The 21892-nt window shown below is 46.8% G+C and overlaps 1 protein-coding gene across 1 annotated transcript in view; it reads right to left on the reverse strand.

Annotated features, from left to right (window-relative positions):
- cemip2 (cell migration inducing hyaluronidase 2) overlaps positions 1-21892 on the reverse strand; it is a 56645-nt gene that overhangs the window by 25999 nt on the left and 8754 nt on the right. Inside the window, 10 exon segments of the mRNA XM_080189576.1 lie at positions 885-1062; positions 3404-3559; positions 4975-5010; positions 8835-8966; positions 10313-10401; positions 13337-13465; positions 15589-15658; positions 16712-16917; positions 18109-18318; positions 19499-19668. Of these exon segments, the coding sequence (XP_080045702.1) occupies positions 885-1062; positions 3404-3559; positions 4975-5010; positions 8835-8966; positions 10313-10401; positions 13337-13465; positions 15589-15658; positions 16712-16917; positions 18109-18318; positions 19499-19668 (1376 nt within the window).

Here is a 21892-nt window from a genome sequence, read left to right on the forward strand (position 1 = left end):
TAAGAATGACAATCAATGCTTCTTGTACTCAAACCACACAACAATTAGAGAACATTCAAAAGGAGATCTTAATCAGACAAAAGTCCAGCTTTAAGGCACATTGAAACAGCACATAACAACTTTAACTGTGAATAATTGTGAGTTCTATCGAGTTCACTAACACCCCCCCACCTCCAAGATCCCACCATGACTACAGCCCTCCCTATCTCAGTTACCTCCTCCAGCGCAGTAACCATCCAAGGAGTTCATTTATTAGTGTCACAAGTAGGCTTACATTAACACTGCAATGAAGTTACTGTGAAAATCCCCTAGTCACCCAAACTCCGGCGCCTGTTCGGGTTACACTGAGGGAGAATTTAGCACGGCCAATTAATCTAACCAGCACGTCTTTCGGACTGTGGGAGGAAACCGGAGCACCCGGAGGAAACCCCTGCACAGACACGGGGAGAATGTGCAAACTCCACACAGACAGTGACCCAAGCCAGGAATCGAACCCAGGTCCCTGGCACTGAGAGGCAGCAGTGCTAATCATTGTGCCACAGACCTTCAGTTATTCTCTCTGGAGCATCCCAATTTCCTCCCCTCAGACATGGGAGGCCACACTTTCAGCTGCCTAGATCCCGGGCCTGGAATTCCCTCCCTAAAGCCCTCCGCTTTCTAAGGTCTTCTCTAAATAAGCTTTGGATCGTCTGTACCTAATATCCCCCTGATGCAGCTTACTGACAAGCTTCATTTGCAAACACTTTACTAATTGAAGGTTGCTACTCAAATGCATGCTGCGGTTTGCTAATCTGCAGCCTGGCGATCTGCTTTAGCGTAGCAGTCGATATTCCAAAGCATCTTACGACGCGCGCGGACATTTCAAAACAACAAGATGAACGTACACTAGTGCCAAACTTCACCAGAGATAAGCTGTTCTTGGGAGGGAATTGCCAGGGGTTCTTTAGAAAGAATCCTACAGCACTTGTGAATCGGACTGGTGTTGCCACGTAGTTCTGGAAGGTCGTCTTGGTGACGTGAATGGGGCCATCATAAATCTGAAATCCTCGGATGGGGAAGGTCCTGTTTTAAAACCAGAAAAGCAGAATACGTAAAACTTCACAGTGTAGATAGAGAAAAAAAAAGGCTTTACTCTTATGACCAAGCGCGGGACTATGTTAAATGCTGAGAGGGAGGTCACGAATTTCAAAGACTAAGAGAAAACTAAGGACAGAAGGAGCTTTATATCTGCAGGAATAAAACTTATAAACTGAAGGAAATGTGATGTCCACATAGGCTACGGAAGATCGAGATAATAGATAGCAACTCAGGCACTACACTGGGAGAGAGGAACGGAGTTGGTACCCAGTGATGGCACCCAAACTGAAAGAGGTTCAATAAGCGAAGACTATTTTAAATTCAGTAATGGAGGGCGTAGAGAGATCGCACGAGGTAGGCGTGGGTTTATTTTAAATGGAGCTTTTGGATAGGATGCATCATTAGAGAGAAAATTGGTTGCAGGAATTAGAAGGTTCAATATTGGCAGGAGCGGGCGTTGCTGGGAAAGCAAAGGTGATCAGAAGTTACAGCTTGGCAGATCAGATGAAGCCTGTAATCTTTTCTTACGCTGCCCTGGGCTTGGACAGAGATGGAGAAATGTTCGTTTTTCTTGAACATTTTGAAGAACTTCAGTAGATTTCAAATCCCTACAGTGCAGGAGGAGGCCATTCAGCCCATTGAATCTGCACTGACTTTCCTATAGAGCATCTTACCCAGGCCCACCCCGTGCCCTATCCCCATAAGACCACACATTTACCCCTCTAATCCTGCTAATTTACACATCTTTGGACACTAAGGGGCAATTTATCATGGCCAATCCACCTAACCTACACATCTTGGACACTAAGGGGCAATTTAGTATGGCCAATTCACCTGACCTACACATCTTTGGACACTAAGGGGCAATTTATCATGGCCAATTCACCTAACCTACACATCTTGGGACAGCATCAAAGGGGAGCGATCATCCTTGTTGTTAAACATCAATCTTACATAGGGTATTGGCACAGGATTTGGCCATTCACTCCCTCAAGCTTGTTCTGCAATCAATGAGTTTGTGGTTGATCTGAAGCCCAACCCCATCCGGCCATCTCGGCTCCACAAACCCCAACAGCCTTCACCAGCAAACGCCTCCAATCTTCGACTTGGGATTAGTAATTGGGCTTGAATCTACTCCCAGTGTGGGAGAGAGTTCTCCACCTCTGTCCCCCTTTGTGTGAATGAAGTGTTTACCAATTTAGCCTGGCTCTGATTTTAGACCATGTCTCCTCAATGCTCCCAGCCATCCTCCTTATCAATTCCTTACAAAATCCAAAAAGCTTTCAAACAATCAAATCACTCTTTAACCTTTTACGTTCCAGGGAATACAAGGCTAGAGTCAGAGAGTTATAGAGGTTTACAACATGGAAACAGACCCTTCAGCCCAACTTGTCCATGCCACCCGTTTTTTTAGCCACTAAGCTAATCCCAATTGCCCACATTTGACCCATATCCCTCTATACCCATCTTATCCATGTAACACTTTTTAAAAGACAAAATTGTACCCACCTCTATTACTACCTCTGGTAGCTTGTTCCAGACACTCATCACCTTCTGAGTGAAAAAAGTGCCCCTCTGGACACTTTTGTATCTCTCCCCTCTCACCTTAAATCAATGCCCTCTAATTTTAGACTCCCCTACCTTTGAGAAAAGATATTGATTATCTAGCTGATCTATGCTCGTCATTATTTTATAGACCTCTATAAGATCACCCCTCAGCCTTCTATGCTCCAGGGAAAAAAGATCTGGTCTATCTAACCTCTGCTTATAACTCAAACCATCAAGTTTCGGTAGCATCCCAGCAAATTTTTTCTGCACTCTTTCTAGTTTAATAATATCCTTTGCATGATAGGGTGACCAGAATTGTGCACAGTATTCCAAGTGTGGCCTTACCAATGTCTTGTACAACTTCAACAAGATGTCCCAACTCTTGTATTCAATGTTCTGACCAATGAAATGCCTTCTTCACCACTCTGTCCACCGGTGACTCCACTTTCAAGGAGCTATGAACATGTAAGCCCTGGATCTCTTTGTTCTGAAACTCTCCCCAGCGCCCTACCATTAACTGAGTAAGTCCTGCTCCGATTCGATTAACTAAAATGCACCACTTCGCATTTGTCTAAATTAAATTCCATCTGCCACGTGTCAGCCCACTGGCCTAACTGATCAAGATCCCGTTGCAATTCTAGATAGCCTTCTTCACTGTCCACTATGCCACCAATCTTGGCGTCATCTGCAAACTTAGATCTGTTGTACTGTACGTTAGCCAATATTTACATAACAAGGTACACGCACAGGGTTCAGAGGTTAAATCAAGGAGCCTTACTTGTCTCTTGGCAGCGTGCGATTTTTCCCATCAACCCCACCGACACCCCAGTATTTGTTCTGGCCGCCCTGGGATCCATAATTCCCGCTTTCTCCAACAAACAAAGATTCTGAGATCTCTTGACTTGAACCTTCATCCTTTGGGAAGCTCCCATCGCTGCAGAAATAATTCCTCATTAGAACAAAGCAGAACAGAAATCTTCCAGTGCTTTTCCCACTTTAAGCTAAGTTTACTTATTAGTGTCACGAGTGAGCTTACATTAACACTGCAATGAAGTCACCGTGAAAATACCCTAGTGCCCACACTCCAATACATGTTCGGGTACACTGAGGGAGAATTTAGCATGGCCAATGCACCTAACCCGCATGTCTTCTGGACTGTGGGAGGAAACCAGAGCACCTGGAGGAAACCCATGCAGACACAGAGAGAATGTACAGACTCCACATAGACAGTGACCCAAGCCAGGAATTGAACCTGGGTCCTTGGCATATATAGACAGAGACACAATTGCAAGATAATGGTTGGGATGCGAGTCTTTACAGGTAATCAAATCTTTACAGATACAGACAGTGCGAGTGGACAGGGGGATAATCACAGGATAAAGAGGCGTGAATTGTCTCAAGCCAGGATTTTACAAGCCCAGGCAAAATGGTGAGGGTTACAGATAGTGTGAGGTGAACCCAAGATCCTGGTTGAGGCCGTCCTCATGTGTGCGGAACTTGGCTATCAGTCTCTGCTTGGCAATTCTGCTTTGTCATGGCCTGGGCTTGAGACATGTCACAGCTCTTTCACCTGTGATTATCCCTCTCCCCACTCACACCGTCTGTACCTGAAAAGACTCTCATTCCAACTTTTATCTTGTAATTGAGTGTGTGCCTATATATACACCGTGTCTGTGAACCCACCTCTCCACTCAGCTGAAGGAGCAGCGCTCCGAAAGCTTGTGATTCCAGATAAACCTGTTGGACTTTAACCTGGTGTTAAGGCTTCTTACTATCCCCTTAGCGAAACCACATTCCCCAAAACGGACTCACAAAGGAATCTACACAAACCTCCCAGAAACTGACAAGTATTAACAAGCTCCGTGGAGGCTGGAGTCAGAAAGATTAACAAACGAGAACTTACCGAGAGATGGCTTTTAGGGGAACCTGTTTTGTAATTATGCCCAGTGTGAAACACTACCAATTCCTTAAAAGGAACAGCTTTACTTCTTTGCAATTTTAACACCAGGGCTAACATTTCCTCGCACCCCTGCATTTGTGCGGTGTATGTGCAAACTGTCTGAAACAGACAGTGGGTTAAACACTGCCTGTGTAATGGATGCCAATGTCATTCACCAGATATAGCCCAGGGTGGGCACTGATGGCATCAGCTGTGGGGTGGGTAATTTACTAATTTTAAGATAAACCTGCAGCGACTGCAAGCTCTCAGCTGACAGCTCACAACCACGGGGAGAAAAGGCACCGAGCTCTAACCAAGCCCGGAGGACGAGATGTTAACTCCTCTCACTGTGCATTTCTGGTCATTTCTGTTTCCTACACAGCGTACGAGCCCGTCTCTCTCTCTCTCACCTTGCAAACGACAGGCCAATCCCATTGTCAGAAAACCTGCAAAGTTAAAAGGGAAATGATAAGCACAGGCAAGCTTACCCCAGGGAACTGAAACTGATACTGACCTTCCTTCTAAACTGCACGTGTGCGCACACAGTCACTGTGCCGTGTGAAATGTACTGCGTGTTAAAATCAACACCTTTGTTACATTTCCTGTCGAGTGAAAACCAAGGCTTTTAAAACATAAGCTGGCCAATGACAAACACTGGTGCTCAGACGGGTTTGCAGGCAGTCCCCGTACAAAAGAAAATTGGAGTCAGAAAGATTAACAAACGAGAACTTACCGAGAGATGGCTTTTAGGGGAACCCGTTCTGTAATCGTGCCCAGTGTGAAACACTACCAATTCCTTAAAAGGAACAGCTTTACTTCTTTGCAATTTTAACACCAGGGCTAACATTTCCTCGCACCCCTGCATTTGTGCGGTGTATGTGCAAACTGAAATAGACAGTGGGTAAACTGCCTGATACATCCCCGATTTCAATCAGCTGTGACTACAGCTGTGGAAAATCCTCCCTAAACTTCTCCACCCTTCTCTCCTTTAGTGACTTTGAACACCGTGATCAAATCTCTTTTCTCCAAGGCAAATGGCCCTAATTTCTCCAATCTATCTTCATTATCTAAGTTCCTTGTCCCTGGAACCATTCTCATAATTTTTTCCCGCACTCTCGCTAACACTTTGCCATCATGGGATATCCTCCTTTTAAAATCCACTCAACACATCCCAGTTACTGCCAGCCGTGTAGCACTCTTACCACCGAGCCAGACGGCCATGGGTTCAAGGCCCACTCGGGTCTTGAGCGCAAAAATCAAGGCTGGCACTCCCAGTGCGGCACCGAGGGAGTGCAGCACTGTCTAAAGCACTAAGTTTCAGCTGAGATGTTAAACCGAGGCTCCATCCCCAGTGGAATATAAGGGATCCTGGGACCACTGATTTGAAGAGGAGCAGGGAATATTTCCCCAGTATCCTGGACATTATTTATCCCAAAACCAACATCACTAAAACACAGATAATCAGTTATCACATTGCTGTTGGCATAAATTTGCTATTTGATTTTGATTTGATTTATTATTGGCATATATATCAGTATACAGTGAAAAGTATTGTTTCTTGCGCACTATACAGACAAAGCATACCATTCATAGAGAAGACAAGGAGAGAGTGCAGAATGTAGTGTTACAGTCATAGCCAGGGTGTAGAGAAAGATCAACTTAATGTGACGTAGGTCCATTCAAAAGACTGACAGCAGCAGGGAAGAAGCTGTTCTTGAGTCGGTCGGTACGTGACCTCAGACTTTTGTACCTTTTTCCCGACGGAAGAAGGTGGAAGAGAGAATGTCCGGGGTGCATGGGGTCCTTAATTATGCTGGCTGCTTTGTGAGGCAGCGGGAAGTGTCAACAGAAGTGCTGTGTTTCCTACTTTACAACAGTGACCACACTTCAAAAGTACTTGATTGGCTGCAGAGTGGTTTGGACATATCCTGGGGCTGTGGAAGGCACTATAGAAATGCAGCTGTTTCTCCTTCTCTCATCTCCCTAACCTTATCCAGCCCAACCCCCACACTCCACCCTCAGAACTCCACTCGTCTGAGTCTAGCACACCAGGCCCACCCACACCCCCTCCTCCTTTACTGCCCCACCATTGGTAGTCTTCTTGGCCTACATTCTGGAACTTACTCCTCAAATTGCCCTGCACCTCTGGTGGGGATGTGTTACAATTCACCAGAGGAAGTTTGAGTTACTGTGGCAACGCGCCCTATTACACACATGTTGCGGCCTGGAGCTATGGCTCGTGGTGGTAAGGGTTCCAATTTCTTGCCATCACACGACTAACCTTAGAAACATAGACAATAGGAGGAGGAGGAAGCCATTTGGCTCTTCGAGTCTGCTCTGCCATTCATTACGATCAGGGCTGATCATCCAATCCAATATCCTGATCCCCCTTCCCCCCATATCCTTTGATCCCTTTAGCCCCAAGAGCCAAATCTAAACCCTTCTTGAAAACATACACTTCTTTCTGTGGTAGAGAATTCCATAGGCTTACCATTTTCTGGGTGAAGAAATTTCTCCTCATCTCAATCCTAAAAGAGTTATCCCTTATCCTTAGACAACAACCCCTGGTTCTGGACACCCTATCATTGGAAACACCCTTCCTGTATTTACCCTGTCCAGTCCTGTTGGAATTTTGTAGGTTTCTATGAGATTTCCCCCTCATTCTTCTAAACACAAGTGAATATAATCCTAACCAACTCAATCTCTCCTTATAAATCAGTCCCACTATTCCCAGATTCAGGCTGGTAAACCATCACTGCACTCCCTCTAGAACAAGGACATCCTTCCTCATACAAGACAACCAAAATTGCACACAGTATTGGTGTGGTCTCACCCAGGCCCTGTATAATTGCAGCATGACATCCCTGCTCCTGTACTTGATCTCACAATCAGGCCAACATACCATTTGTCTTTTTCACTCTCTACTGCACCAGGAGTCTCTCCCGCTCTTACCACCCATCACTGGTGTGTGGTGGAAGAATTTGCAGGTTAATGACTCAACCTGTTTGATTGTTATAGAATTATAGAATCCCTACCCTGCAGAAGGAGGCTATTTGGCTCATTGAGTCGGCACCAACCACAATCCCACCCAGACCCTATCCCCACAACCCTGTGCATTCACTCTAGTTAGTCCCCCTAAGGGGCAATTTAGCATGGCCAATCCACCTAACCCGCACATCGTTGGACTGTGGGAGGAAACCGGAGCACCCAGAGGAAACCCATGCAGGCATGGGGAGAACATGCAAACTCCACACAGACAGTGACCCAAGCCGGGAATCGAACCCAGACCCCTGGCACTGAGAGACTGCAGTGCTAACCACCATGCTGCCCCAAGTGCACGTCTCTGTCTCTCTAACCTTGTTAAAAGTAACCTCGCTCTCACCAAGCTTTTGGTCCCCACCCCTCCTCCTGCTACCACCCAGTCTCGATCTTTGTTTGATTACATCTGTAAGAAGCAGGCAGCTTTGAGACACCTATTTATGTTAAAGAAGATGAGGTGTCTGTGCATTGCACTGAGTGAGGGCAGGAGTGGACTAACTGGTATACAATGGAGGAACTTGTAACCCTTGGCTACATCCCTGGATTGGGAATGGCCTGGAAACCGGTTCCAGAGTTAGTCAAGGAATGCAAGGAAAACATGGAAATAAATAGAAGCAGGCATTGGAAACATAACAATGGTCATAACCTGGGCAGCACAATGGTTAGCACTGCTGCCTCACAGCACCAGGGACCCGGGTTCAATTCCAGTCTCAGGTCACTCTCTGTGCGGAGTTTGCACATTCTCCCCGTGTCTAAATGGGTTTCCTCCGAGTGCTCCGGTTTCCTCCCACACACCAAAGACGTATGGGTTAGGTTGATTGGCCTAAATTGCCCCTTAGTGTCAGGGTGGGCTAGTGGGGTAAGTATGTGGGGTTATGGGAATCGGGCCTGGGTGGGATTGTTGACGGTGCAGACTCAAATGGGCCGAATGGTCTTCTTCTGCACTGTAGGAATTCAATGATTGGAACTCACTACCACAGAGGGTGAATACCATTGATGGATTTAAGGAGGAGCTGGATAGTGAGGGAGTGAGGATTAGGACGGGTGCGCTGACCGAGAGCCATGAACTATGACTGGAATGAGGCTCGAATAGCGCATGAGTGCCAATGTGGAGGAGTTGGGCCGAGTGGCCTGAGTAGATCTGTAGATTCACCGTGAAGGCCTTAAGCCTCTCCTTTCAAACCCGATAAAAAAGAAAGCAGAAACAGGAGGGCGTTGGAACATCACCTACCCGGAATTCCGAAAGACAATGTCTCCTCCTCGCACCCATGCACCGTGGTCATTATTTTTGAACGCTATCAGCCTGTCAATGAGGGCGGCGACGCGCGGTTTCTGTGGATCGGCATCTTGGTGCGGACGGAACCTTAACACAAATGGGTAAAAAAGACAAAAGTTGTTGAAAAACGCCCCAAGTATGACTGGATGCTGCGATGGGGGAGAACTCGGGCTTCGGAAAGGTGAGTGCGACAACGGGAGGCAGAATCATTAGGAGTATTTAAAGTGAAGACGGATAAATATTTGATGGATCGAGGAACGAAGGGAGACGGCGAAACGACACAGGAAAGGAGCTGAGGCCAACACTGACCAGCCATCATCGTATCGAATGGCGGGGCAGGCTCAACGGGCCTGGTGGCTTCCTCCTGCCTCTATCTGCTGTTCTTTAATCATGGCCTACTTGACACCATTACAGCACAGGACAGGACGTGACATCACAGGAAACGCAGGAGAAATGACGATGAGTCATTCCAGAAGCAAATTAGGCGTACACCTCGAGGGAAACAAACTTCCCAGGCTCCAGGATAGGGGGGGAGAAACAGGACTGGATTGCTCTAGAAAGCGTCGGCATGGAATCAATGGGCTGAATGGTCTCCTTCTGTGCCTTAATGACTCTACAATATAACATTTCCTCTCCATAAGCAAAACTGATTGGATTTCACTAAACCAGAAGGTGCTCCCGGTGAAATATGATTGCGGTGTGTGATGGCAGCTTGTTCCAGACATTCACCACCCTAGGAGTGAAAAAAATTGCCCCCTCTGGACACTCCTTATCTCTCCCCTCTCACCTTAAACCTATGCCCCTCTAGTTTTAGACTCCCCTACCTTTGGGAAAAGATATTGACTAACTAACCGATCTACGCCCTTCATTATTTTATAGACTTCTATAAGATCACCCCTAAACCTCCTACACTCCAAGAAAATGTCCTTATAAAGGTACTATATAAACCCAAGCTCGTTCCATCCCCATTAGATAGGAAGTTAATTTTATGTTGACCGTACAGAGAAATGGGAGAGACACAGCGATGTCATTGTAATGGTAATCCAGAGGTTCAGGTTAATGCTGTGGGAGACACAGGTTGAAAATCCACCAATGGCAGCTGATGGAATTGAAATTTGATTAATAAAAGATGGAATTGAAAGCTAGTCTCAGTGAGGGTGATCACAAAACAATCATCGATTGTCGTAAAAACCCATTTGGTTCACTAATGCCCCTTTGGGGGGGAAATCTGCTGTGTTTACTTGGTCTGGCCTACGCGTGATCCCAGGTAATGTGGTTGGCTCTTAAATGGCCTAACAAGGCACTCAGCTGAAGGGCAGCTATTGATGGTTATTAATAGCTGGCCTCACAAGTGATGCCCACGTCCCATGAATGATTAAAGAAAATATTACATTTCCCAGATAATTAACCCAAGGGTCAATGCCCTGACTCACCTTGCATTGTTGTCTAAACAGAGATACTCTCTTGGGTCATCAGCACTGGCGTTGGTGATCTTCACTCCCTTGTCGATGAATAAACCAGCCTAGCAACAAGGGAACCGAGAACCATTACATAAAGTCCACCACCTCAACATTACAGCGTTACTCGTTATTCTTACAGAACAATGCAAGAGTTAATCCTCCAGGAGAACCCAGTGCATTATACAATCGAGAACCAAGTCTCTGGAAGTGTTTGGGTGTTTACAGAAGCGCCTGCAATCTACAGCCATTCCAAAATCTAAACCATAAACGGGAAAGATGGGAAGAGGGCACACTTCAGTAACTGGATAAAACGGCCAGAACGTTTACATCTAGGAATGTCTCAGGCTTGACAGACATTTGGATAGATCTTTACTGGAAATCCTGGCCGGAATTCTCTGACCTCATCCACGGCTGGGATTATCCAGTCCCGCTGCAGTGAATAGAGTTTTGGCTGTGATGACAGCATGTCCGACATCTGAAAACTCTGGCCCATGGCAGGTTGCTCACTGTAGATATCCTGGCCAATTCCTAACCCTAAATCAACATCAATGAGACAGAGCATCCGGTCCCTGTTTCAGTGCTCTTTGTGGGATCTCACTGTGCACAACCTCATTTGTCACAATGCTATAATGACTTCAATCAGGCCATTGAGGTTGGCTTATTGGAGTATGAGCTCCCTGATTAAGGATCTAATTGATGGGCCAAATCAGGGAGTCTTTGCCTTGTACTGAACTGGGAAGGCAGTTCCTCTGATACCCTCTGGGGGTAGACTGCTTCCTGCTAGCACTATGTTACAGTTTGTAAATAAAAGGATTTTGATGAAGGAACTTCTGCCTCTGCTGACCTATTCCACATACAACATTGTGCATTTCAAACAATAAAAATATTATTCGCTGTGAAGCCCTTTGGGTTGTGAAAGGCGCTATATAAATTCAAGTTCTTTCTTTCAAGGCAAGGTGTCAGCCTCAAGTCTCCAAAGGGTTAAATGGGGTGCTGAGGAGGTGGGGGCGGAACAGACAGGGTTTGAACCCAGAGGAAACCAATTCTATCCCATGAGGTGAGCGATGAGCCAGACAGTGCGAGAGCTTAGAGAGGTCCAGCAGAGAATGGCCGAGGGTCCATTGAATGTGCCCCTTGTAAGCTCAACTGCTTGGCGGTAGGGAGTGTACAGGGAGAGAGAGGGAGGCAAAGGGGGAAAGCAGAAGAGAGAAAGGAACTTGTAAACTTGCGATTTTAGATAAAAGCCAAAGGACAAGAAAAATGGAAGGAGTTGAAGGAAAATCAGAAAAAGAAGCAATGTAAAATAGAAAGAAATCAACACTAAACAAAAATCAGAATATCAAACTCAGCGAGTGAGAACATGCTGTGGGATATTCCTCCTGGTGTGGAATGTGGAAGTCTACCTCTGGAAAAATAAACTGTGGCACAACTGTTTTACCTTCTAGCCAAGATCAATATCAATGGCACACGGTCATTCACTAACCCGCTGAGCTGCAGTCTACATCCCATCGCTTTATTTCAGCATCATACAGAAGCTCAGAAGAAATCTCCAGGCTTTAGCTGCCCGTCAACCGGAAAGCACTTTGCAACGAGGGGGGAGGGACCAGAGGATGCCAATCTTGGTGTCTCCAAGGAATTGAACATTTTAGTGCTGCTGCCTCACAGCACCAGGAACCTGGGTTCGATTCCCGGCTTGGGTCACTGTGTGTGTGTGTGTGTGTGTGTGTGTGTGTGTGTGTGTGTGTGTGTGCGCCGTCTGCATGTTCTCCCCGTGTCTGCGTGGGTTTCCTCCGGGTGCTCCGGTTTCCTCCCACAATCCAAAGATGTGGGGGTTAGGCAGATTGGCCGTGCTAAATTGACCCTTAGTGTCAGGGGAACTAGCCAGGGTAAGTACATGGGGTTATGGTAGGTGCAGACTCGATGGGCTGAATGGCCTTCTTCTGCACCGTAGGGATTCAATGATTCTATAATCTCTGGAACACTGCTGCAGCCACAGAAAGGTCTTATTTTCATTGACCTGAACGCTTTTCTTGACCAACTGGAGATGGGAGAAAGTAAGGTTTGCTTGATCGACAATTAGAACTAACCAATTGGAGACCAGGGAATCTTTTGCTTTCCAATATGGTGTGGGAAGATGGTCGCCATGACAACGCACATGTGATCAGTGGGGGGGTGGGATAGGACAGTTGGAGGCAGAAGATCACTTGAAGAAACTTCCAGGAATACAATGTACCTCCAGGGATGCGCGGCACGGTGGCACAGTGGTTAGCACTGCTGCCTCACAGCGCCAGGGACGTGGGTTCAATTCCCGGCTTGGGTCACTGTCTGTGTGGACTCTGCCCGTTCTCCCCGTGACTGCATGGGTTTCCTCCGGGTGCTCCAGCTTTCTCCTACAATCTGGGTTAGGTGAATTGTCCATGCTAAATTGCCCCTTAGTGTCCAATGATGCATAGGTTAGGGGGATTAGCGAGGTAAATAAGTAGGGTTATGGGATAGGGTCTGGGGAGTTGCTCCTTCGGAGAGTCAGTCGCAGGCTTGATGGGCCAAATGCTCTGCTTCTGCACTGTGGGGTTCTGAGATGGGGAAGGGGGAAGGGTGAGTGCCAATCTCCGATATTAAAACAACCTAAACAAAATGGAATGGAGGCAAAAAAAATGAAGAGTTTCTAAGCAGAAGGTTATAAATAAATCCCATTGGTGCTATCCTGAAGTCAAAACTTAGAGTTAAAATGGCAAAAGAACCAGAGACGATATGAGGAAGCTTTTTTTTAAAATGCAGACAGGAAGCTGTTAATAATTGGGAAGTAGGAGGTTTAAAATTAACTGTCAAAGGGGAAAGTTGAATGGAGAAAATCTGCAGGACTCTGGGGGAAAAGACTAGTGGGAGTATGACTAATGGGATAGGTCTATCAAAGTGCCCGCACAGGCATGATGGGCCGAATGGACTCCTCATGCTGTTCCATTCTCTGAGACGACGAGGGGGCAGGGGGACACTTACCTTGAAATTTGAATGGACTCTGTTGTTGTAGAAAATGCCCAGTGGAGTCAGTTCAGATTTAGTTTCAGGGAGCAACCCTTGGGAGTCTCCAGTGGGAACTTTGTGGAACACGTACCATATCCCAGTATCCTAACGCAAACAGTAAAACAAGGCAGCTTGCATGATTTTGAATGGGATTAAAAAAAAAAGCTGAATTTATTCTGATAACAAACACCAAAGTCAGTGTTAAGAACCGTTTCCAATCAGCACTTGAAGTATCTCACTTGCAAAAAATATAAGTAATCTCGAAAATCATTCTTATTGAACACTCTGCTGAATAAGATCATAGGAAATATCAGGGGAGATTGTGGCATAGTGGTCTTTTCGCTGGCCTATTAATCCAGAGAAGCAGGTTAATGTTCTGGGGACCTGGATTCGAATCCCACCACAGCAGTTGATGGAATGTAAATTCAATTAATTAATAAATTGGGAAAAGGAAAGCTGGATCCTCATCATGGTGGCTGGGGAGGTGATGGCTTAGTGGTATTACCACTAGACTATTAATCCAGAAACCCAGCTCATGCTCCGGTGACCCGGGTTCAAATCCCATCACTGCAGATGGAGAAATCTGAATTCAATAAGAATCTGGAATTAAAAGTCGAATGATGATTGTCGGAAAAACCCATCTGATTCACTAATGTCTTTTGGGGAGGGAAATCTGCTGTTCTTACCCTGTCTGGCCTACATGTGACTCGAGACCCACAGCTGGGTGTCTCTTAAAAATGCCCTCTGAAATGGCCACAAGAGCAATAAATGCTGGCCCAGCCAGCGATACCTGCACCACACAAATTACAAAAGAATGCAAGAGTATCTCTCCAATAGAACTCAGTCCATTATCAAGAACCAAGACAACGGAACTGCTCACAATCTGCAACCAATCCAACACCTGAACCCAAAAGGGAAGAGGGCACACAGAGTTTCTTCAGTAACGGGACAAAATGGTCAGAATGGCCATTCACATACCAATGGGGAGGACGGCAGTTTGAATGTTATTGTCCATCACGGTTTAAGGATGTTCTGGTGTTCGGTGCCCATCATCCAGCGACTTGTGACATGGACAAAATACAGCATGAATGGAAAATCGGCACAGCTCACCATTCCTTCAGTTGGGTTATAGTGCTTTACAGCATTGAAACAGGCCCCTCGGCCCAACTTGTCCATGCTAGCCTTTTTTTTTAACCACTAAGCCAGTCCCAATTGACTGTATTTGCATTGCACAAGCAGCATCCTGCCCTCACCCTCCCCATTAGGAACTTGCTGGATATTAGTGGCCCATTAAATTCACCGCAGAAAGTTTGGTTATTAATAGCACGAATACCTATTCACAATGTGACCACTGTTGATGACTCCCACTCTACCTCTCTGGCCCAGAAAGTGAACATTTTTTAAAAATGGTGAAGTCTCCTCCTTTCAGAAATGAATTACTGGAGATTTTTTGCTTGTAACATTTTTATTTCTTTTAGTTTTAATTGTCTCTTCTTTCTCTTCCTCTCTCTGAAACCAATCTTTCTTTCCCTCTCTTTATTTCTCTTTCTGGACCTGATTTGACTCGAACTCACACAATTCCATTCCCCGTTGTTCTGCTCTTCCTTTCCCAACCCTTAAATCTCATTGGTTAAGGTGACAGCCTGTTGATCTCATCAATCGCTAAGGAGTCAGATGCCCCTTCGCCCTCACCATGTTGTCATTGGCTCACACCCCATCTCCATACCCACCCCCTCCAGCGACTTACGGCTCACAAAGGCAAAAAAGAACATTTGGATCTTAAAAATGGAAGAAAAAGTTTAACTCCTTCAAGCATGCAATGCTGTACTCCAATAACATTTGGCGTGTGTTCCAGCAGGGTTGTTCATTACATGCACATACAATGTGGAGATGCTGGCATTGGACTGGGGTAAACACAGTAAGAAGTCTCACAACACCAGGTTAAAGTCCAACAGGTTTATTTGGTAGCAAACGCCACTAGCTTTTGGAGCATCACTCTAAAAGCTAGTGGCTTGTGCTACCAAATAAACCTGTTGGACTTTAATCTGCTGTTGTGAGACTTCTTACTATAGTGTGTTGGTCATGGTTCATGACCAATACCAAACATTGGGCACCACCCAACCATATTGGCTAAGTTTTCTCCCCCTTGTCTCCCCTCCATCACACCCTATCCACGCCACAGAAACAGCCAGCGTGTGACAATTAACCCGGCTCGAATAGGAACATACCTGAGAGCCTGCAGCCGCGTTGTTGATGAGGTGGTTGTTGGGATTGGCAATCCAGAAAGTAGAAACCGCCCTGAGGGAGAAAGGGAGAGATTTGCAGCTGAGTCACTCTTAAAAAAACAAACAACTGTCACTGTCTTGGGGAGGTGTCCTCTGCCCTCAGAGAATTAGGAAGTTAGCTTAGCATCAGAGATTGAAGCTGGGAGCAGGCCACTCATAAGAACTAGGAGCAGGAGTAGTCCATCTGGCCCCTCGAGCCTGCTCCGCCATTCAATAAGATCATGGCTGATCTTTTTGCGGACTCAGTTCCACTTACCCGCCCGCTCACCATAACCCTTAATTCCTTTACTGTTCAAAAATATATCTATCCTTGCCTTAAAAACATTCAATGAGGGAACCTCAACTGCTTCACTGGGCAGAGAATTCCACAGATTCACATCCCTTTGTGTGAAGAAGTTTTCCTCACCTCAATCCTAAATCTGCTTCCCCTTATTCTGAGGCCATGCCACCTGGTTCTAATTTCACCCGCCAGTGGAAACAACTTCCCTGCTTCTATCTTATCTATTCCCTTCATAATCTTATATGTTTCTGTAAGATCTCCCCTCATTCTTCTGAATTAGAGTGAGTATAGCCCCGGTCTACTCAGTCTCTCTTCATCAGTCCTTTGTGAACAGCCACACCATTCAACGAGAACAATAAGGCCATTCGTCTGTCAACCCCACTTGCCCTTGCTATCCCTCAATTTCCATCAACCAATGCAAGTGCAGGGAACTTGTGCTTCTGGTTTTTAGCCCAGGGACAGAGTGAATAGAATGGGATGCATTCGGGCGCACGAGACAGCGAGGGGATTTGGGTGTGATGTAGTGGCCCACTCATGCCTGAATTTCCTCCATCTTTTACCCCGGAGTTGGGGGGTTTGGGGGGGAGGGGGCGGTCTTTACTTTCTGTCCCAATTTCACAAGTCACAGAAAATTCCACCCGAGCAGGTTGAACGTCGTTAGCGCTCCATACGCCCGAGCACTCCAAGAAAATAAAAACCAGGCTTGGCAAGTGTTGTCTCTTCCGGCCATTATCAACCCCCAATCCTCCCAGCGGATCAGACAAGGAATGGGCGCGGCTCACTTACTTGCAGTCAGTCGCTGGCACCGGGGTGTAATTGCCATAAACATTGTTACGAATCAAGGGGCACATCAGATCGTTCCTGTCGGTGGGCAGAAGGGTGCCAGGCTTGGTGACAAGGCCGAGGTTATGGTAAAGAACGTTCCTCTGCTCAATGCCGTCCTCCAGGAAGAAACAGTGACCCAGCGTGTCATAGCCAATGGTGTCGCTTATCTGCGAAACAAAGGACAGAAACACCAAGACGAGTTTAGCTTCTCTCTGCGGTGCGTCGGCCTATCACAACTTACTTCCTGCGCAGACCGCCTGCCAATCAATCAATGTGGGGGGGGGGGGGGGGGAGGGATAAGCGAGAGTTATCGCTCTGTAAGCAGGAACTATAATAGCAATTGGGGGGGGGGGGGGGGTGTGCCTAAAAAAAGGGGGCCGTGCGTTGGTTAGCACTGCTGCCTCATAGCACCAGGGACCCGGGTTTGATTTTGCCTGCGACTGTCTGTGTGGAGTTTGCACATTCTCCCCATGTCTGTGTGGGTTTCCTCCGAGTGCTCTGATTTCCTCCCACAGTCCAAAGATGTGCAGGTTAGGCGGATTGGCCTTGCTAAATTGACCCTTAGCGTCAGGCGGGATTATCAGGTTAATTGCATGGCCTTACAGGGATAGGGCCTAGGTGGGATTATGGTCAGTGCAGACTCAATGGGCCAAATGGCCTCCTTCTGCAGTGTAAGAATTCTACGATTCTAAGCAGCTGTGAAGCACACCTGAAGACCATAGAAGCAGAATTAGGCCACTCGGCCCATCGAGTCTGCTCTGCCATTCAATCATGGCTGATATTTTTCTCATCCCCATTCTCCTGCCTTTTCCCCTTAAGCCCTGATCCCCTTATTAATTAAGAACCTCTCTATCTCGGTCTTAAAGACACTCAATGACCTGGCTTCAGAGCCTTCTGCGGCAAAGAGTTCCACAGATTCACCACTCTGAAGAAATTCCTCCTCATCTCTGTTTTAAAGGATTGTCCCTTTAGCCTGAGGTTGTGCCCTCTCTGGTTCTAGTTTCTCCTACTAGTGGAAACATCCTCTCCACGTCCATTCTATCCAGGCCTCGCAGCATCCTGTAAGTTTCAATAAGATCCCTGTCCCCTGACCCGCCCACAGTTTTTTCTCCTCCCAACAGTGACATCACTCAAGGCCGTCAGCACAAATCTTTTTAAAACTCTTAAAGGTACACTAACACCACACGTCCTTACCTGGTCTGGCCCACGTGTGACTCGAGACTCACAGCGATGTCATTGGTTCTTAACCGCCCCTCGAAAACGACCGAGCAACTCACTCAGTTCAAAGGCAACTAGGGATAGGCAACTAATGCCAACAATGCCCGTATCCCACGAATGAATAAAATAAAAGGACTTACCAACAAGCCATTGGTTGTGTGGACTGTGACACATCTGGAGAAGCAATGGTGAATTGCGAGACTTTTTAGATAGGTTGGTGCACTGTAGCCCCCACGTTCATCCACATCGCCACAGAGGTGAAAGTGCACGGGGTAACTGCCCATGACCTGCTGACCCATGTGAACCAGCTCCACGTTGGACAGATGAACGGATGTAAAATTCTTCAAAATCTTTAACACGGCGGAGGAACAAAATACGGATTAGAATCATAGAATCCCTACAGTGCAGAAGGAGGCTATTTGGCCATCCAGTCTGTACTGACAACAATCCCCCCCCCTCCCCAGGCCCTATCCCAGTAACCCTGCTAAACCCCCTGTCACTAATAGTCAATTTAGCACGGCCAATCAACCTAACCCGGCCATCTTTGGAGTGTGGGAGGAAACCGGAGCACCCGGAGGAAACCCACGCAGACATGGGGAGAATGTACAAACTCTACACAGTCAGTGACCCGAGGCCGGGATTGAACCCGGGTCCCTAGTGCTGTGATGCAGCAGTGCTAAGCACTGTGCCACCGTGCCATTCCTACTTAAGAGGACATACAAGAAGAAAGATCATGTTCTGTCACTGTCTCCAAAGGTTATTTACTTAGTCAGATTTACTGCAAGAAACAACGAGACAACTCACTGCTGCCATTCTGTGCAGTACGGCAGGTTCAAATTACCTCAATAAGCATTCTAGAATCATAGAATCTCTACAGTGCAGAAAGAGGCCCTTCGAGTCTGCACTCAACACAATCCCACCCAGGCCCTACCCCCATATTCCTCTAACCTACACATCCCTGGACACTAAGGGGCAATTTCTCAGCACGGCCAATCAACCTAACCCGCACATCTTTGGACTGTGGGAGGAAACCGGAGTACCCGGAGGAAACCCATGCAGACACGAGGAGAATATGCAAACTCCACACAGACAGAGACCCAAGCCGGGAATCGAACCCAGGACCCTGGAGCTGTGAAGCAGCAGTGCTAACCACTGTGCTACCGTGCCGCCCACTCTATTTATAACAAAACTTTCAAAGCTGAACCTTGTGGGGAAGAGTTTGTTAAGATTGATTTCTGGGATCAGCAGATGGGGAAAGATTGAGTTTGGAATAATTCAGAATTTTTGCACTGAAACATGACGATTCTGAGAGGGCATGAGAGAATTAATCCAATTTACATGACGGTTGACAATGGAAAAGATTAAAAATTTCTCCTATTACTCCTCTACAAGCACTCATCATTTCCCTAAATTCTCGGAGAGTAAATGTTTGAAAGTGAATTATATTGCTGGCTGTAGAATTGTAATTAAAGTCAGACTGGAGCCTACAGTTACTGTTCACACAGGACTGTCTCCATCAGTCAAACTCACCTTGAGGTGTCCCCCAAATGTGTCGTGCTTAAAGAACTCACACCAGTTGTCACCGTAGCAGGAATCCTCCATCTCCCCCTCAATCACCACATTCCTCGACAAAACCCCCACCTCTGCTCTCATGTCGATGCCATCCACGATCTCGCCAACATGAAGGAACTGGGCCTTGCCTGAAAAAGGAAAGCATTGAAACAGAGGTGAGGCGGCACGGTAGCACAGTGGTTAGCACTGCTGCCTCTCGGCTCCAGGGACCCAGGTTCGATTCCCAGGTTGGGTCACTGTCTGCACATTCTCCCCGAGTCTGTGTGGGTTTCCTCCGAGTGCTCCAGCTTCCTTCCAAAGATGGCCGGGTTAGGTGCGTTTCTCATGCTAAATTGCCGCTAATTGTCACGGGATGTGTAGGTTAGAGGGATCAGTGGGGTAAATATGTGGGGTTACGGGGATAGGGCCTGGGTGGGATTGTGGTTGATGCAGACTCGATGGGCTGAACAGCCTCCCTCTGCTGCATGGGGTTTCTATATACTAAAGACCCCAGCTATGGACGTCAACCAAGGACAGAGATACTGGGGGGAATTTTCCCATCCTGCCCACCATGTGAATGGTGGGGTGGAGAGGGGATAGTCCACACAAAGATACATTGATCTCAGGTGGGATTTTCCAGCTTTGGGAAAAATATGGCCACAAAATCCCACCCTTTACGTCAGTAAATACTTCAAAATGTTGCGGAGGGTGGGGAGAGATTGGGAGGTGGGGGGAGAGGGGAAAAGAGGTAAAACAAAATCCCAGAACCAATCCACATCCTGATGTCAATCAGACATTTCCAGATGTCTGGTTGGTCAAAGCCATATCCATTAAGGTGTGACAGTCCCCCCCCAGTAAATCCAATAGGAAATTCAGGAGAAATTTCTTTCCCCAGTGACAGGCGAGAATGTGGAACTCAGTGTACACACAGCGGCTGAAGTGAATCATATTAATTATGTTCAATTACATGCAGATAAACAGCATTAGTGGCATTTCCCTTGAGCACACTCAGGGTGAGGCACTCACTGGAAGTGTAGTGTGGTTGGATTAGGAGGAGTGTGTTTGTCACATTTCACTCTGTAAACAAAGCCAAGACTGACTAACGGGGTGACTCCTGTTCTATTCTTCATCAACTGGCTTTCCAGAGTAGAGCAACAGCAGAGGCGCATTCAAGATAAGGACATGAGTGGAAAAGGAATAAATAGATCTGTTATTGAGAATGAGATGAAGATCAGTCTCATGTGATATGTAAATAGTAACAGGGACCCATGGAACCAAATGGCCTGTTTACAGTAATCTGTAATTAACACACTCAGAGTCCCATTTTAATTGATCCACTTGGATTGAAAGCATGATCTCACTCATATCTTCACTTAACCGCTTACTCCAATTCAGCATCGCGGGGAGTCAGAACCTATCCCGACAGATACTGGATGCTAGGCAGCGCGCACACAGGATGGGATGCCAGGGACATGCATGCACACACACGCACACACATGTGCACACAGGTAATATACTATGGTCAATCCACCTAACCTGCACATGGGAGGAGAGCGGTGCACCCGGAGGAAACCTATGCAGACATGAGGAGAACATGCAGAGACAGTGACCCAAGGCCGGAATTGAACCTGGCTCCCTGAGGCTGTGAAGCAGCAGCGATAACCAGTGCGCCGCCCCTACCTCACTCACATAATGCTTAATTAGAAATGTGTTCGTCATAACTGGACTGATAGAATGAAGCAAGTTTAGAATTCCAATCCAAGGGATAATTTATCACGGCCAATCAACCTAACCCGCACATTTTTGGACTGTGGGAGGAAACCGGAGCACCCGGAGAAAACCCACGCAGTCACGGGGAGAATGTGCAAACTCCACAGTCATCCAAGCTGAGAATTGAACCCAGGTCCCTGATGCTGTGAGGCAGCAGTGCTAACCACTGTGCCACCGTGCAGCTCGATTACACCACAGGGTGTAGAGAAAGATCAACTTAGTGCAATGTAGGTCCATTCAAAAGTCTGATGGCAGCAGGGAAGGAGCTGTTCTTGAGTTGGTTGGTACATGACCTCAGACTTTTGCATCTTCTTCCTGATGGAAGAAGGCGGAAAAGGGAATGCCTGGAGTGCGTGGGGTCCTTAATTATGCTGGCTGCTTTTTCCAAGACAGTGGGAAGCGTAGCAGAGTCAATGGATGGGAGGCTGATCTGCGTGATGGATTGGGCTGCATTCACAACCCTTTGTAGTTCCTTGCAGTCTTGGACAGAGCAGGAGCCCATACCAAGCTGTGATACATCATAGAAAGCATCCTTCCTGGTTGTATCTGTAAAAGTTGGTGAGAGTCGTAGCTGACACGCCAAATTACAAAAGATGTACAGAA

The sequence above is a fragment of the Carcharhinus amblyrhynchos genome, chromosome 5 (genome assembly GCF_965287045.1).
Source record: "Carcharhinus amblyrhynchos chromosome 5, sCarAmb.v2.hapA, whole genome shotgun sequence".
Taxonomy (NCBI): domain Eukaryota; kingdom Metazoa; phylum Chordata; class Chondrichthyes; order Carcharhiniformes; family Carcharhinidae; genus Carcharhinus; species Carcharhinus amblyrhynchos.